Source organism: Telopea speciosissima, chromosome 7 (assembly GCF_018873765.1).
Source record: "Telopea speciosissima isolate NSW1024214 ecotype Mountain lineage chromosome 7, Tspe_v1, whole genome shotgun sequence".
In the NCBI taxonomy this organism is placed as follows: domain Eukaryota; kingdom Viridiplantae; phylum Streptophyta; class Magnoliopsida; order Proteales; family Proteaceae; genus Telopea; species Telopea speciosissima.
This window is the reverse complement of record NC_057922.1, coordinates 12,890,833-12,908,405: the sequence shown is the minus strand read 5'-3', so window position 1 is coordinate 12,908,405 and position 17,573 is coordinate 12,890,833. Positions and strand designations below refer to the sequence as shown.

General features: G+C 40.1%; 1 protein-coding gene and 1 long non-coding RNA gene across 2 annotated transcripts; one reads left to right on the top strand and one right to left on the bottom strand.

Moving 5' to 3' along the window:
• Positions 1 to 2,929: 2,929 nt before the first annotated feature.
• On the bottom strand, positions 2,930 to 16,500 carry LOC122668957 (E3 ubiquitin-protein ligase MBR2-like). The gene is made up of 7 exons (XM_043865558.1): positions 16,431 to 16,500; positions 14,134 to 14,206; positions 4,966 to 6,233; positions 4,796 to 4,846; positions 4,600 to 4,698; positions 4,353 to 4,511; positions 2,930 to 3,290 (listed from the first exon to the last, which is right to left on the bottom strand). The coding sequence occupies exons 3-7, from the start codon at positions 6,211 to 6,213 to the stop codon at positions 3,159 to 3,161; spliced, it is 1,689 nt and encodes a 562-aa protein (XP_043721493.1). The 5' UTR covers positions 6,214 to 6,233; positions 14,134 to 14,206; positions 16,431 to 16,500; the 3' UTR covers positions 2,930 to 3,158.
• Positions 11,925 to 12,524, top strand: LOC122668958. Its single transcript, XR_006333942.1, has 3 exons — positions 11,925 to 12,041; positions 12,237 to 12,238; positions 12,388 to 12,524. It is a non-coding gene; the product is annotated as an uncharacterized LOC122668958 (long non-coding RNA).
• Positions 16,501 to 17,573: the final 1,073 nt, after the last annotated feature.

Sequence of the window (17,573 nt, the reverse complement as noted above, 5' to 3'; positions counted from 1 at the left end):
TTTATGCTCCGTTACGCACCAGAAAAGAGGTAGTAGAGGAATCCAGTAAAAAACTCATTTCTTTGCTTGAACATCTTAAAAAGATTAATGTACCACAGATAGGTGGAGAAGAGGAAAGGCGGAAAATGGTGGGGGGTGGGGAGGGTGTTGTAGAAAGGAGGTCGGGGGGGATGGGCGGGTTGCAGAGGAGGGGCAGTGAAAGCGGGAGAGAGAGAATGGGTGTTGCAGGTGGGGGTGGAGTTGTAGAGCAAGGTGAGGGTGTTGTAGCCTGTAGGGGTGGTTCCGCCTTGGTGGAGAAAGAAGAAGATGATGAAGAAAAGGAGGAGGAGATGGTGGTGGGTCCCGCAATTAATTAAAAATATGAAAAAATGAAAAAATAAAATAAAATAAAAGAAGATAAAGTTATTTTGGGGTATGAAAAGATGAAGGGATGTTGGGGTATTTTAGAAAATTCAGTCTATTTATATCTTGGGTTACATGAGCAATAACTAACTTTGGGGAATTAGGTAAATCTTTTCAAAATTGAAATTAATGGATGTAAAATATATTTTAAACCTGTTTATCTTGTAATTGACTTTCTTATCTAGTAGATCTAGGCAATTTTCCCAAGATAAAAAAGGGGTGAGGGTTGTTAATAATGAATTCATGTCTTCAAATTTTGCCATTTGAAGTAGCAGTTTTGGATGGGCTACAGGTTATAGCCCATCCAAAACTATATATGGGCTCGGCTTTAAGTCGATATGCATGAATAAATGGTACTGTTTTATGGGTATAGTTTTCTGGGGACCCATGCAGAAAATTATCTTTTGCAGGGTCTAATCTGAACCGTCCAACAAGATGAGACAGTCCATCTTCATCTCTGTCCTTTCTATTCTCTCTGTGTTTGCATTTTGTTCCCCTTCTCCCCCCCCCCCCCAACAAAAAAAAAAAACCAAAAAAAAGAAGGGGCGATTTTCACCAGATAACTCAAGAACGTTTAAATAATACCATGAATACGTGAATCGTCAACCTTAAACTCCAAAGAAAACGGTGATTTTGAAGCAACCTTTCTCCATTTTTACCTTAACTATGGAGTCTTACACATTACAACATGAAATCTATGGGTAAAAGAAGGAAGTATGAAACCTAAGCATGAAATGGTTGGGGGGAGAAATGACTGGAAATAAATTTTTATAATAGTGAAAAAACCACGAAGGTCGTGTTTGGCTCATTGGTCAAATGCTCACTTGTTGAACGCTTGGTCACGAATTCAAGTATTGAAAACAGGGGTAAAATTGTGTACGAAACTCCAAATGACCAAAGATTAGAAACCAGCTGGATAGTGGGAGTTGCAGATTGCTTAGTTGTTTGTTTTATAATTTTTTCAAAAAAATAAAAGGATGAGGGCTATCAGATCTGATTGGACGGCTGTAGAGTTGCCATCAACAGATTCCCTCTTGGGCGATTTGCCCAGAAAACCTTTTTCAATATTATGCGTCTTAAATAGCCTATCTACGCTGGTGAGATTTCTTTGCCCTTAATTTTTTATGTTCTTTTAAGGTATGGTCAGAAAAAAAAAAAAAAAAAAAAAAAAAAAGAAAAGAAAGGAAAAACCTATTTGTGACAGAATATCGAGATAAAAAAAGAAAGAAGAAACTATTTGTGATCATAGAACAAGAACTCGCGAGATCTCGACGAGTATCTCATTATTTTGAGAACTCGAGACGAGACTTTGGCAATACCCAATATTACCTCATATCGGAAAGAACTTGGGTCGAGTTTTCAACTCGACCCGAGATCTTGACCCTAAATCAAGCATATTAGTTCCAGAATCGGCTAGAGGTGGGAAGGGGGGGGGGAATAAGGATGTTTAACCTCCGATGGAGGAGAGGTGGGAAGGGGGGGCGGGGGAATAAGGATGTGTAACATCCGATGGAGGAGGGAGAACTAAGGATGTCTAAAATCCGATTTGTGTAACCTAGCATAAATGTAGAACACTACCTGGTGCATGGCCCACGTATTTTTTGCATCTAGATACAAAAGTGTACAAAAGTACCATGCTGCCCCCATGGAAAAGCAAAAAATCCTGCCTAGGTAGCACACACCTGCAGGCTTTTGAGGGCTAGGCAGTGATCTGTTTCCCTATATATATTCCCATGCCATTAGTGGGTAATTAAGATGGCATTAGTTTGGGTATAATTAAAGCCTTGTGACTAAATAAAATCTAACCAGGAGAATATTGTAGAGTTGATAGCAACAAAAATCAAGGCCCGAATCTAGCGGAAGCAGATGACTTGCAGTTTCCGTTTGGTTTTGGTAGATGTTTACAGAATCTGGAAATCTTAACGACCTTATGTTTTGTTTTTTTCTTAAAAACTTGTGTTTCTTCTACGTCAAGGTAAGGACAAAATTTCTTTCCCACAACGCTCAACAGCCCCACCTCCCTCCCCAAGTGAAACAAACTTTTCATAGGTTCAATGCTTAATAGAGGCAGAGAGTAAGAGTCGCAAGAAATTTTGATCCTATCCTTAATTTAAACAATGTAACATGATTTATCATCTCTGTCCAAGTGAGTTTCAGAACAAGATTAAGGACGGGCAGTGAAGCAAATGCACGTTCAAGCAGTGTTTTTAACATATATTTTCTAATTGAGAGAGAGAGAGAGAACAATCGATTTTCTGACCAGATGCTCTTATACAAAGAACGGATGTTAGGAATGCCAATAATTTGATCCATGGACATCATCGTTATGGTAAACATCGCAATGCCAGGGAAATCATTCCCACTGGGACATAGAGGGGGAGGTCATAAGTGTCTATACCCTGTAAAATCGAATTTCGACGGAATAAAAAAAAAAGTATAGACTCAAAACCATAGAATATAACCCTAATAAAAATGCGTACTTGAAGAAGAAGAAAAAGGAAAAATGGTAGCCTGAAGAAGAGCAACCTTTATGAACATTTCCTTGAATGTTTTAGAATGTAAATGATTTTCCCACTATGAGCATATGACCAAGGGATACGGAGTTCTCAAGGTAGCGGCTTATTTGGTTACGATGGATGGGAATATGGTATGTACAGGAAGATCAAGTGTTTGATATAAGGAGACCAAGGGTGTGAAAGGGATTTTACAAAAGACATCAGCCTTATGACTGGTTATTGGTTACTTTTGAGGGGTGTTTAAGGAGGAGCTGCCTCAACCTTGCAGACCGGGCACCAATTCTTTTGCCGCAACCACTGGTGGATACAGACCACATGATACCAATGCTCACATCCTAGCTTACCAACCTCATCTCCTTCAACATACTCTTCCTGCAAAATAAAATTATAAGAAATCAAACGGGGAAGAATGGCATATGAAACTTAGAGGATGCAAATCCAAACCCAAAACTAACCAAAGGTAATCTAACTATGCCAAACCAACCATCACTAAGTTGAAAAAGCAACCCTTGTTTGGCTTTGCTAGCATAGCTAAAACTAGATAAGGTAATGCAGATTGGGTTGCCTGACACTTCAACAAAAAACCCGACGGGCCTTGGTCTGGTTGTAGTTTTCCAGACCAAACCAGCCCAACAGTTTGATCCTAGACAAATATATACTAATATTAGCATAAGTTGATGATGCAAGTGATGAATCCACTATAACATGGATCCAAGTAAACATATAATCAACCTTGACAGGATGATGAAAAACATCTGAAAAGATACATTTTACCTGGAAGGTCGATTGGACTTGGTCAATAAAAATTATATATGCAAGTGAGACAGCAGTCTCCAATGAACAAGTCATCACCAGTATTTGAAAACGTAACCTTTGGGTTTTCCCAGGTTCTTGAGAACGAGTGCAGGGACTGAGAACCACAGTTAGCAATTGTAGATACCAGGGTCTGTAGCACTGCCTCTTAACAATTTGGTTAGATCGGCAAGTTGTGACCCAACCACAATCCCTAGTTAACAGGGATGGGTTGACAAAATTTCCACACCAAATGACTAACCCCTTAATAAGTGGTCATATCTGTGTTGAGTGGGTGTAAAACTTGCAGACCCATTTGACCCACTAAGCGTTGGTAACTAAACATTATATAAGGACCCAACATGTCTGGTTTAGTATACGAGTCTCGGCATGTTCATGTTCATTTTCAGGCTTTCCTAACCTGTTCAATACAAAAATTTAATGCAACACAAACTGACACCACACAAGCATGACTTGGTACAAACAATAGGCATCGCTGACTTTGGAAAATCTCCAACAAAGGATCAAGTTGAAGAAGTGAGTATTCAAACTGTTCAGTTTATCAAAGAATAGGGGGAAGAAATCTTTTCCAACAATTATGCACTAACCTGCCACTACTGCTCGTGATTCTAGGAAACATACCTGACAAATACTGCATTTGACGTCATCATCTCCACAATCCACACTCACTGTGTCTAGAGATGCAGGAATATAGAAGCTTCTCTTAAGGCATTTCGATAATGCTTCTTCCGTAAGGGCTGTGCTAACAGAACCCATCTTCTCTTCTAGAGCCAATAGTTCCTGTTACAAAGGATTCATGGCAACAATTGAGGAACAATATATGCATGTATTTGATGCTACGGTCGTTTGAGTGTAATGATCAACAAACCTCATATGACATGTTATCAATATCCAATCTCATTTCCCTGTGCTGATCATGAAAGCCAAGACCCCCCATAAACAAGTTTGTCTCCAGAATCAATAATTGCTGCATCAGAAGATTAAAAAAAATTAGGAAACAATGGCTAATAAAATAGCTAAATTAATAGTACATTTTAAAAAAAAAGAATAGAAAGAGAAACAACCTCATATGTTAATTCTTCATCTTGCTCAATCCTCTCAAGTGCCATCAATACCTGCCAAATATAAAAAACCAAGTTTTAGTTTCGACTGCCAGGATTTAGATTAGATTGTGTTGTTCCAGTTAATGACATCTTAAATGGTCAAATAATCAAATACAATAAAATAATCATACCTCAGCAATCCCATCCATGTTAAATCTTTGGAAAGCATCTCTGTCAATAGAGAGACCATGGAAAGGGCGGGCAATTCCACCTTCTGTATGAGCAATCTGCCTACTACGTACATTCTGACCACTACTGCCAGGTCGACCATTAGAGTTGTCAAAAATAGAGGGAAGTTCTGCAGGAAATTGCAGTGAAGAACTTGGAGCCAGCTCATTGACTGGATTTTCTGCCTGAGGAATTGGTACCTCAGGCAGTGTCAAATCATTGCCATTGTCATGTTCAGAGGCCCTTGCTCTTGCCTCACCCGTGATCGTCCTCCGTGTTCTAACTGATGTAACACCATCCCTATTTGGGAGCCAATTTCTGGTCCTCCTTGAAGGCTGTTGGGATGAAGAATGTTCAGAAAGTGAGATGCTAGGATTGGATATGAGATTCCTTCGAGTGCTTGAACTTCCTCCTATCGATGACACACTTGTGGGCTTTGCTCTAGAAGTAGAGCTCTCTCCACCCATATTTCTCCTTTTCACATCATTCCTCCTGCGACTTGAGTCCGAAGATGAACAACCTGAAGGAAGAACATCAGATATAGATGTGCACCCTAGATTTCTCAGACCATACCGGCTTACATTAGCAGCTTGACCATGGGAAGCAGGTTTTGCAACCTGACTGGCGTTTTTAGAAGCAATAGAATGCCGGACAGACGGATCCCACATATCCTGACTGCTTGATCCAGACTGTTGACGGGTTTTATTTTGAGATCTTGTATTTGATGGTATATTGCATCTCCCCACATCTTCGGATGTATCCACAGTAAGGCCCTGGAGAACTCCAGATTCAGCATCTCCAGGTTCAAGTGCTGTTTGAATGGCATTGGTTGAAGATATGGATTCAGAAATGTCTCTCTCTCCCTGCTTACAAATAGTTTCAGAGGGAACTGCTTCCTTGTTAGAAGACAATTTATGGGCGTCTCGTTGAGACTTTCTAGCATCACTCACAGTAGAGTATGTCTTGGAAGAATTTCCAGATATTGCCTTGCCACTTGCTGGACGGAAAGGAGGCTTTGAATATTTGGCTCTGTCTGAACTACTACTCTGACCACCCTTTGATGAGTTAAGTCTGGTGCTACAACCTATTCGATTACAGTATTTAATGCTTCGATCCTCCTCTTGAATTGATGAATCTCTGAAAGCAAGGCCAGACCCCCTCCTAGGAACACCAAAACCACCTCCAACTCTTTTACCACTGTATTCATCCATGTGCAACAGTGTCTTTAGTTCTGCAACAGCAAAATTACTTGTGCTAATCAGTAATAAACTAAAGGTCAAGATCATCAATATGACACAATGAAGAAGGATGTCCATTAGTAATAACCAACTGTTCGAGCCAAAACAGGTAGGCATACACGCACACACACACACACACCATGGTGCTACTTGTACCCATCCATACAAAACCAAAGCATGACAAACATCATACAAGGGGGGGAAAATCATTTTTCAAGAAGAGTACAGGAAGCAAGCTTCAAAATTAAAGCTTTGGAAGCAACAATTGACAAGATCAGACAAATACTAACCAGAAAATAATCATTAGATTGGTTAGAGGCAATGCCAAAGGGTCCACTTACCGATGAAGTAGACATAAGTCACATGTACAAAAATAGATCAAATACATGAATGCTGCAAATATTCTAATATGAAATGGTATAATGAAATTCTCTAAAATAAAATAAAAAAAGTTCAAAAATTCAAATTGGAGTTGAATGTTCATTTCTTAATTGAATTGGTACACATGCATGCATCAGCAAGGACTAGAATTCACTTAATCAGATCAGATCGGATATAGATCATGATCCAATGACAGCCCAACAGATCAGTATCCTGAAGGACCAATACACTTATCAACAATGGTCATTGAAAAATCAAACTACAAGAACAGAAAAAAGAAAGGAAACACAATTCTTGCTCAACTGAAAAAGGGAAACTGTGAAGAGGGTAAAAACTGCTGTAAAAAGATGCATATAAAAATGCACCTAAGTTATGAAAGATAAAAAAAAAAATAGTATATATAGTGATATGCACTAAAGCATAACACTACGAACATACTAATGTTAATAGCAGAGAGACCATTCTCAAAAGAGGTATAAATTATTTATAGAAAGATTAGAACCTATATAAATTAGCCTTCTCAGGCTTATCAGTGGGACCAGGCTCCTAAAGTAAATTTCATTACTAAGCAGAACAAATAGAGGAATGTTGTAATGAACAGTGAATCTAGCTACTCCAACTTTGCTCAACATACATAGCAAGAAGTCAGTACATCGATAGTTGAGGTATAATTCAACCTAGTGAATTAAAGATATGGTCAAAAGTTCTTTAAAGAATATGTGAATATTTTGACATATTCACCACATCATTATCTATCTGTCTGGTAATTATCTGCCTGATCCCATTTCCCATGAGAAGAATGAAATTTATAGCTTCAAATTAACTAAAAATTTGACTCTGACTACAAGGGGGAACACTTCGATTCTACCACCAAGAATACAAGGTTAAGACTCCTACATAATGGGCCATACATTGGAGATGGAACCTGAGATTTCCCACATGGTTAATACAAGGGGGAGGGGTAATGCAGTCTAGACTGTCCAAATGAATTAGGAATACCTTATTTTGGGTCATATATAGGTTCTATGAGCCTGTACCTACTTGTTCATGGATTATTTGTTGTATTAGGGCTTAATTATAAGTCCATAAAGTGGGGGTTAAGTCTACACACGAGATTAGTGTCTTAATTCAAGTTAAATTAGAATAATTATTAACAAGTACAGAGTTCTGTTTTGAGTCTATTTACTTTTCTGTCTGTGAGAATGATTAGGAGTTCTTTTATGAGTCAGTTCAGGAAATTTAAAAGATTATACATATGTATACCCCTCCATCAGTTAGACATAATTTGAATAATACTATTGATTTCATTTCAAGAGTTTTTGAGCTGTTGAGCTTTGCAAGCGGGAGTGAAGCACTATTTCTGACCTACCGCTTTCTTCTTCTTCTAATTCTGAAATTCTATTGTGAATCAAGAGTTATCTCTTGAATATTTCTTCTACTCTTCTTTTTCTTCTACTTCTGATTTCTTTTTTGGTAAATGATTATATTACCGAGCCCCAAGGGGGGGCAGGGAAGAAAGAACCAGAGAACCAATGTACAAGAGGGGGAAAAGGAGGGGGAGGGGAGAAAGAGAGAGAGAGGAAAAAAAGGGGGGGGGCGATCCTCCAGCCTAGGCAGAGGAGGAGGACCGCAAAAGGGCAGAATTAAGGCCCCAACTAGACAAAATGTGCCTGTCTCTAGGGCTGTCCGAGAAGGGCCTCTGGCAGATACAGCTGAGCTTGGAAGACACATCATAGGAGATGGCTTTCCAAATCACATCAAAAGATCTAGAGTTGGAAGTCCATCGCTTGAGATTCCTTTCCATCCAGATATGGTGAACAGCGGCACTGAAGACCAGCTTGCCAAGAGTGTCACAAGTGGAGTTCCCAGAGAAGGTTTGGAGAAGCCAAAGCCATTCACGGTCAAATCTTCTGATCCTCCTGCTACGCGGCCAAATGGAGGCTAAGGCTTTTTTCCAAATGAAGGAGGTAAAGGGGCAAGCAAAGAAGAGATGAGGGATATCTTCACGGCCGGTCCAGCAAAGGTTGCAAGAGGGGGAGGCTGGGATGGTGCGGTGGATAAGGAAGGCTTGGGTGGGCAGGCAAAGACGGAGGGCTCTCCAAATAGTAAGGCTATGGCGGGGAATGTGGTCCTTGAACTAGACTAGGTTGTACCAAGGGACCGAGGGATAGGGGTCTCTGGAGAAGTTCCAAGCAGAGGAGGAGGAGAATATACCGGTGGGGGAGGGAAGCCAGGTGATCTTGTCAGTGCAGGGGGAGGGTTGGCCAGATTTGGGATAGAATAACTGGGTCGAGGGAGGGGTGGGGGGTCCTGGAGCCAGAGGAGATGAGGGAGGAGACCGGGGCGTCCTTGGGGAGGCCAGAGGAGTGAATGGCTCTAGGACCAAGAAGATTGTAGAGGATGCCTAAAGGGTGCCAAGGGTCAAGCCAGAGAGAGGTGGAATTGCCATCAACAATGGAGGAGGAGATGCCACGGAGAGCCAGAGGGCGGAGGGAGAGGATCTTGCTTCAAATCCAAGAGGAGTCAGCACGAGTGGGGACAGTCCAGATGGAGTCAGATTTAAGGAGGTGGGAATGGACCCAAGAAACCCAGATTGAATCCTGGAGGGAAGAGATTCTCCAGAGAAGCTTAAGAATGCCTGCCGTGTTAGAGTCACGGATGCGGCGGATGGCAAGGCCACTTTCAGATTTGGGGAGACAGATAGATTTCCAACTAACTGGGTGGAGAAATCTGAAAGTGTCGCTACCCTTCCAAAGGAAAGCACAAAATATGCGTTCAATGGCCTTGATGGTAGACTTAGGAATGCAGAAGATGCCAGTCCAGTAGATGTAAGTAGCTTGAAGGACCGAACAAATACATTCTAGTCTACCAGCGTAAGAAAGAAGCTTGCCTTTCCAGAGCTGGAGGCGCTTGCGAATGTTGTCAAGCATGAGGGAGCAATGATGGCTCGAAAGCCTGGCAGGGATGAGGGGAAGGCCGAGGTAGAGGACAGGAAGGGAACCAATGGAGAAGCCAGTTAAGAGCCGAAGGGATTCTTTAGAAGAGTCTGAGATGCTCGAGAGGAAGATTTTGGATTTAAGGAGATTGACACGAAGGCCAGAGAGGGACTCAAAGAGATGGAGCGAATCCATGATTTCGGAAATGGAAGAATGGGACGCCTTGGAGAAGATCATGAGATCATCAGCAAAGGCCAGATGGGAGAGATTGGAGTGCTTGCATTTAGGGAGAGGGGAGATGAGGTGGAGGTCAGTTTTGGTTTGAAGGCTTCTGGAAAGGACTTCCAGGGCAAGGGAGAAGAGGAAAGGGGAGAGGGGGCATCCTTGGCGAATTCCGACTTTGGAGCGGAAAAACCCAGCAGGGGAACCATTAACCAAGACGGAGAAGGAGGGGGAGGAGATACAGGCGTAAATCCAGCGGATGAAGACAGGGGGAAAGCCCATAAGAGAGAGCACATCACAGATGAAATCCCAACGGATGGAGTCAAAAGCTTTGTGGAGATCGATTTTTATGAGAGCCGCCGGGGAATGAGATTTGCGGTCAAAACCTCTGACGATCTCAAAACATAGGATGATGTTATCCGCAATGCTTCGGCCTGCAATGAAGGCGGACTGATTGGGGCTAACAAGGGAGGGAATGACCGCTTTAATACGGTTGGCAAGAATCTTGGCAATGAACTTGTAGATGAGATTACAAAGGGAGATGGGACGAAAGTCAGTCAGAGAAGTAGCCCCGTTTAGGGATAAGGCAGATGAAGGTTTGGTTGATCTGACTCAACTGACAAGGCTTGAAGAAGAAGCTGCGGATGGCTTTGAAGAACTCTCCTTTGAAGGAGTCCCAGCAACTGAGGAAGAATCCCATACTGAAGCCATCAAGGCCAGGAGCCTTGTTGGATTTATGGGAAAGGATAGCCTGGGAAATCTCATCATCCGAGGGAATAGCAGTAAGGGAGTTGAAGAGGGAGGGCGGAATAAATTTATCAATGAGAGCCGGAGGGGATGGGGGAAGGGGGAGGAAGGGAGGGATTGAAGAGGGTGGCGAAGAAAGAGGAGGCAGCTTCTTTTTCTTCTAGCCATCAAATTGAATTTAGTATTCTCTTTATTTCCTGCTAAGTATAATTTCTGGAATCAAATCTGAGATTTAGAATTCCACTTGAATCATATCTGAACTGCTTCTTAGATCTAATCATCAAATCTGAATTATTTTCTCAATTCTTGCTTCTAGCTTAAATCTTAAGCAATCTACAAATCATCTATTTATTTCCTGAATTTGTCAATTGATAGATCTATCAGTCCTTTATTCTTAACTGCTATAATAGAGTGGAAACTACAGAAAGAAGAGATTGATGGAGTTTTAAACCATAGTTGTCACGGCATCTAGGTGACCCAAGGCGTTGGAGGGGGCTTAGAAGCAAGGAAGCACCAACAAGGCGACCAAGGCACCCGGGTGACGCCTTGACAAACTATTTATGCGCCAATAAAGTCCAGATTTTCATTGAGAAAGAGTAGAGTGAGTAGTGCCTTCTTGGGAACATGGTTGTGGCATGTCATCAGAGAAAACAGGTTATGGAAAAGGATTGTAACAGCAGATGCGGTGACAAAAGGTTTGGATCTAGGGAAGAATGAAATAATGTGAAGCATATGTGTCATTGTGGGCAGAAGAAACAAAGTGAAATTCTAGGAGTGTTGGTGCTTTGGGGAGAAAAACAAGAATTTTGTACCTCTATAATGTGTCATTGCCAAAAGCTATCTGCTGATTGCTTACAATGATGTCGTTGGTGATTCTTTGGTGTATCCATCAATCTAAAAACTCTAAACAATGTAAAAACCCAGGCTACCAAAAATGCTGTCCCACCAAGGATTTAAAGACCCATACAGGATTCCTGGATCATTCTTGGGTGATACCAATCCAGATTGGTTTGGATTGGCTGAATCAGAATACAACAGTCCAATAACGCCCATGGTTTGACCATTCTATTATGTGCAATAGAATGGATCTGTCCTGTTCAATAAAAATCCAGATCAGGTGATCGAGGGTGGTATCAATGACCCTTTGACCCATGGTCCCACTAAGCAGAGTCAAGTTGAGTCTGGAAAAAGATGACAAGTACGGTTAATTTTCTATTGTAAAAGTAAGTTATCAGTTGAGTCATTTTTCCACAGGTCACTCCAAGCAGGCCTCTCAAACCTCTCAGTGAAGTTTATTTGGAAGAAATAGGCGCTAAATGAGCCACAGTTTTTTATGTGGACAGGTATAACATATAAATTTGAATACTCACATCACATGGCGGATAATATTACTCACAAAGGTTTGTCAATCCAAATAGATGTAGTCTTTAGAGACAGAGTGATTAGATTATAAACCACAAACAAATCCAAAAGTATTATTTCAAATCGACCTATTCTTTGCTTCTTTTTGATGTAGTAATCGTGCTGCTGATTTTTTGGCAAATTTGGCCTGTGATTCAATGCTGAGTACTTCCTTCCACTTGCAACAGGAGCTCCCTTCTGACCTTTCACAAATTCTTAGGGAAGATAAGGCTGGGTTACCTGTTTTCTGGTTCTAATTGTTCTCCTTGTATATTTGGGATTTTGGGCTTTTATTTCTGTGGTTTGGAGTGGTGAGAGAGTTTCTATTGTCTCCTTGGGTCTGGGTAAGGCGGGCTATGTCCCCCCCCTTTGTAGTTAGCATTTTGTTTATTTTTTTCTAATAAAGCTTTAGGGGCTTCCCTGGGTCCCAGATAATATTCGGGTTTTAAAAAAAAAAAAGAATCAAATAGTGCTTTGAACCTGCTTGAAAGCTGGATTGCTAGGACCCTAGGTCCTAAAGGGAATTATTTAGAATCATTTATGAAGCATTCTCTGCTTTTGTCATCTGCTGGCCCATTTGGAAAGAGAGGAACAGCACGTTGCTCATGGACAGAGTACCTGAAGAAGGAAATTTTCAACTGCTGCCTCTTTTTTTGCCTTTGGAGTTGCCTCCTCAAGGCTTTAAAGCATCAGTTGTTCAACTGAATGGAATAAGTAATCTGAGACTCAGGGAGTGTGAATATTTTTTTTTAAGCGACTCTTTTCTATTATGTAGGTGGTTCTACTTTCCCTTCATAATGCCCCCCTTTCTCCAATATTATTCAATTCTTTCCAAAAAGAGTGCAAAAAAAGGAAAGAAAGAAAAAACTATATATTGGAACAACAGCAAACTGTAATGGTAACAATGGGCAATGAGAAGGTGGTCAATAACAAAAATGTCTAAATAGCTGAAGCTCAAGGTCTTGGTTTAGACTCTTGACATGAGAATAAACTTGAAACTCAACTACAAAGCCAGATGAAGTACAATAAAAAAAATGATGATGCAATTTGATCGCCATGCCTACACAGTAGGTAGATTCTGTATGAATTAAACATATGGTAGACATTCCTTTTCAAAATGAACCATACAGCTTTATTTGACCAGAATAAGATTTTTTTCCTGCACCGCAGCCCTTTCTTAAGTAAAATAGGATTGATTTAACCGTCAGACCTTTTCTACACTTGAGTGTTTGTTATCCAGGTTGCTCAGAACAGATTGATAGGGTGTATAAGTTCATCTGGATGAGAACCCCAAATTGGGAACTTTAATTTGCTTTCATGTACTATTGAAAGTATACTAATGCAGGAATACCATTTATACCAATCATGTTGATTCTAGTTGTCCAATTCTATTTGTTAAGATCTATCCTCTCTGGAAAATAGATCTCCATGAGATGTGGTTTATAAGCATAAGTTGCAAGAATGGTCCTCCCATGCTCTATAAATAATCTAGCATTCCATCTACTGTTCCTGTGCAAATCGACAGAAGATCTCAATTTATTTCACCCATATTTTTTTGGGTGTAAATCCCCTCTTCAGCAGTGGGGGGGGGGGGGGGGAGGGGGGACTACAACCTTCCCCTTTTCAAGGTTGGCAAGATTACAACAAGGACTTTGATTAGTTAGTGAGACACTGAGACTCTAAACAGTACTCTATTTTTCTCTTTGTTTCAATTTCTTAGCACACAATTTCCAGTTGATCTGCATCACTGGAGATATGTTTCATCAGAAGCAGTAATCATACGTCAGATGACTCAACAAGAGATCTATTATCTTTTCCACTGTTATCATAATCTGGAACCTTCCTATATTATTATTTTTTAGGAATTCCATGTTCAGTAAATTTCTAATCCTCATCATCTTGAGGCCTACCCTACAACAAAACATATCTAATCATCAAAGTAGAACATATGCAAGGCAATGGAATAGTGAAATGCAGAAATCTTCCCTACAGAAGAACAACTATACCAGGTTTGTTGTAATGTTTAGGACAGGACAAAGGTTTTAACTATTTTGTTGATTGATGTCTTCCACATTCCAAATTGTGTCACCGTCTTTACACCAGACTCAAATTCAATATCATGTTGTACCGCATGTAATTCTATGTCGACAAGCACAATTTGAAGTTACAAAACCATTGATGAATAATAACATAGAAGAAGTCTTACAAATGAAAGGATCCTCCTTAAATGGTGTTTGTACAAATTTGTTGTGCACGATTGCTATGTTTTCCTTTTAAATCTGATCAATATGAACAAAATTTAAAATAATCAGACACATACCACTTCAATAAGCATGAACGAGAAAATGTCCCCAAAAGTAAATAAGAATTAATGTTCCAGACTGTTTTTTCAATTCCACTAGCTGATTGAGAAAGAAGAAAGCATCCATGGGATTTCAGATTCCATAGTGAATTACCAAAAATATTATGATCTTTTGGGCAAACCATACTCAACCAACACAAAACTAAAGGTATCATAAACAGATCATTGACAAACACCACTGAAGAAAGGAAGGAAATAAACCAGATACCAGGATAACAAAGTTAACTTTATACTCTAGCGCCAAGAAAAGAATATAAAGGGAAATAAATCATCCTGAAGCGCAATGAATTAACAGTCGGGAATGAAAATAAACTGTGAATCCTATAGTCAATATTCCTCTAGTTTTAAGTCTTCCTTTTAATAAATTCGAGAAAAAGAATTAATGAACAACAACAACAACAACAACAGCCTGACTCCGAATAAAGGCAAAGAGACATTAATTAATTAATACTCCACAGAACAGAGATCATCGGAGAAACCAAATGAAAATTTACCAGGGAAATCATTTCCTCATCACCCATGCAGAGGAAATCAAAATAAGATTAAGGCCCCGTAAGAGAAAAGGAATCCCAGCTACCATATAACATCTAAAAGTCGATTTTCTTTTCAATTTACTTGAGAATCCATTTATTTTCTTCCTTCCTTTTCTGCAATATTCTTCTTCCCCATCCCCACCCTGGACAATCCTTCCACTTCCTATTTTCCCATTCCCACCCGGGACAATCCTTTCACTTCCTAATTATATAGTCCATTCCCCGCGAATAGAGGCGCCAAAAAAGGTAAATCCCAACAGAGAAACAAGCCCAATATAATGGAAAGATCACCAACAAACCCACACCAAAAAGAAAAAAAAAAACTCATCTATCAATCACCCCTGGACCAGTTTTTCCAAATTCATTCCATCTTCGAACCAGGTTGTCAGATTATCAACTAGAGAAGTCATAATTGACCAGAAAAAGGGTGTTTTTCCCTCATACCTTTTTTTTTTTCTTTCTTCTAATCCTATCTTGCGGAAAGGATAGACTTTCGAGTTTCGATGCGAGGTGGATCGTTTCTGATACTTAAAAAGACAGAACAAGCGAGAGAGATTCAGGATACCACCAAAACTAACCCCGAAACGAACTTGTATGATCCAAGCGCTGATAATAAAAGCGTAATTAGGAGAAAACATAGCCGTCCTTTGCAATCTCTCATAAAATCCGGTTTCAACCGTCCGATATGGTGTAGCAGAGAGAGAGAGAGAGAGAGAGAGAGTAAAGGGATGAATGGGTTTTCGTGACTCTAACGTCATGGCGCAGTATGATGCATCCACGGAACCCTCATACGCAAATACGCAATAACTTCCAGCTGAACCGCTTAACGAGAATAATAATAATTTATAATTTAATTATTTATAAATAATATATATTCCCCTTTATAAAAAATAAAAAAAAACGATGAGTCGTAAAAAATTAATGAGGAAAATTTATTAATAATTCTGTTCTCCCCTCCGGGCTTCTCGTTCGTTACAGTTACAGAGAGGCGTGAAACAAACAAACACTATCTTTGCTGCGCTGCTATGAATCAATCAGACTCTTGAAGTGTATTGGATTCTAAGTCGAGAAACCCTATCGAAGTCTTACTTCGTTAAGTCAGATCTTCCGACTTTAAAGGAAATTATGAATTTTCCCTCTTAATCTGAAGGAAAGAGGTCTGAAGCCTTCACCGATGCTTCTTCAATGATTCAAATACTCGTTTTTTTTTTGGTTTTTAAACTTTATCGAATTAAATCTTCGGAGAGAAACTAATATTCTTCGCATCTCAGTATCTCACAGCTAGTAGAACCGAGAGAGTTCAGGGCATCGAACCTTGCTTCTGTTTTTTATTCCTATCAAAACCAGAATCCCAAACCTTTACTCAAGATTTCCCCAGAATCAAATTCTTCTCTAATTCTGATCACCAAAATAGAGCCTGACGTAGAGAGATTAGGATTTCAAGAAAAATTCTACGAATTTCTCTCCGTTGGAGGAAACTGAGCAATATATAAGAATCGAAAAACACACACACACGAGAGAGAGAGAGAGAGTTCAGCTTCGAACTTTAAACTGACCTTTACGTTTCTCTTACAACCCAAAGCTTTCTCAGAGAGTTCAGCTTCGATCCTTAATCTGACCTTTACGTTTCTATTTCAATCCAAAGCTTTCCCAGGAATTCTCCCCAGAATCAAATACTGATAACCGAGATAGATGAAAGATAAGAGAGATATTACGGTTTTGGTAGAAAAATCTGGTGGGGGCGTAGCGTTTGTCTGGGTTTATCAGATGAGTTTCTGTGAGAGAGAAAGAGAGATTAGGTTTTTTGTATTTTGGTGGCGGGGTAGGGTTTTTGTGTGGGGATTTATGAGAGATGAGTGTGGTCCAGAGTGTCTTCACTCCTTGGGCTTGGATTCGGCATTTTGTCCTCTTCTCAAACAATGTTTATCTGAAAGCTTCTCATCCGATTTTAGTTTTTGGCCTTCCTTCCAGGGGTAGAGAAAGAGAAAGAGAGAGACAGAGAGAGGCAAATGTAGATGCAAGGTGGAGAGACTTCGCGCCGTGGTTTCATTCCATCCAAGGTTTTTTGGTTTTTTTTTTTTGGTTTGATAGCAATTCTCTCAAAATCCTGGAAACGTTTACTGTGAAAAGTGTCAAACAATTAGAAAGAGGCTGCTTTTGACTGGTTTTTTATCTTAATCTTTTTTTGGGGATTGGGACCTACCACGCCCCGATTCTAATTTATCGGTGTAAAACATGTTGGTTGAGATGGGAATGGGAGGGCAAAGGCACCCTGGACACATCAAAGATTAAACTAGTCATTAATTGCCAACGTGCAAAGGAGATAAGAGAGTATAGTGAGTAGTTCTTTCAATGAATCCAATCCTTTACATCCTTATAGTGTAGATGTTTGTGGGGATTCAGGAAATTGCACAGAGACAGAGACAGAGAGAGAGAGAGAGATCGTAAGGTTGAAGGCATATTGAAAGGGGGGGTGGTTCAGGATGGTTGTGAAGAGATCACGAATAGAACAACAGTGGCAATAGAAAAATGACAATAATTAAATTAGGGGGTTAGCACGAACAGAGCAACAATGACAACAACTGAGATGTTGTCATTGTTGCGGATCCCTTCAATTTGTCTATCCCTCAATTTCCTCAATTCTATCTAATAGAGGGTGGAAATTATCACCCTAACCCCTGTCTGAACACATTGCTTGAAATAGGATTCACTTTCCTCTATTAGAGGAAATTAAAAAAATTGACGAACAAA

Coding starts and splice junctions, on each gene's coding strand:
- LOC122668957 (XM_043865558.1), bottom strand. CDS start 6,213: ATGGATGAATACAGTGGTAAAAGAGTTGGAGGTGGTTTTGGTGTTCCT. Junction 4,847..4,965: donor ACATGGATGGGATTGCTGAG/GTATGATTATTT, acceptor TATATTTGGCAG/GTATTGATGGCACTTGAGAG. Junction 3,291..4,352: donor TCAAATGCAGTATTTGTCAG/GTATGTTTCCTA, acceptor TTTATTTTGCAG/GAAGAGTATGTTGAAGGAGA.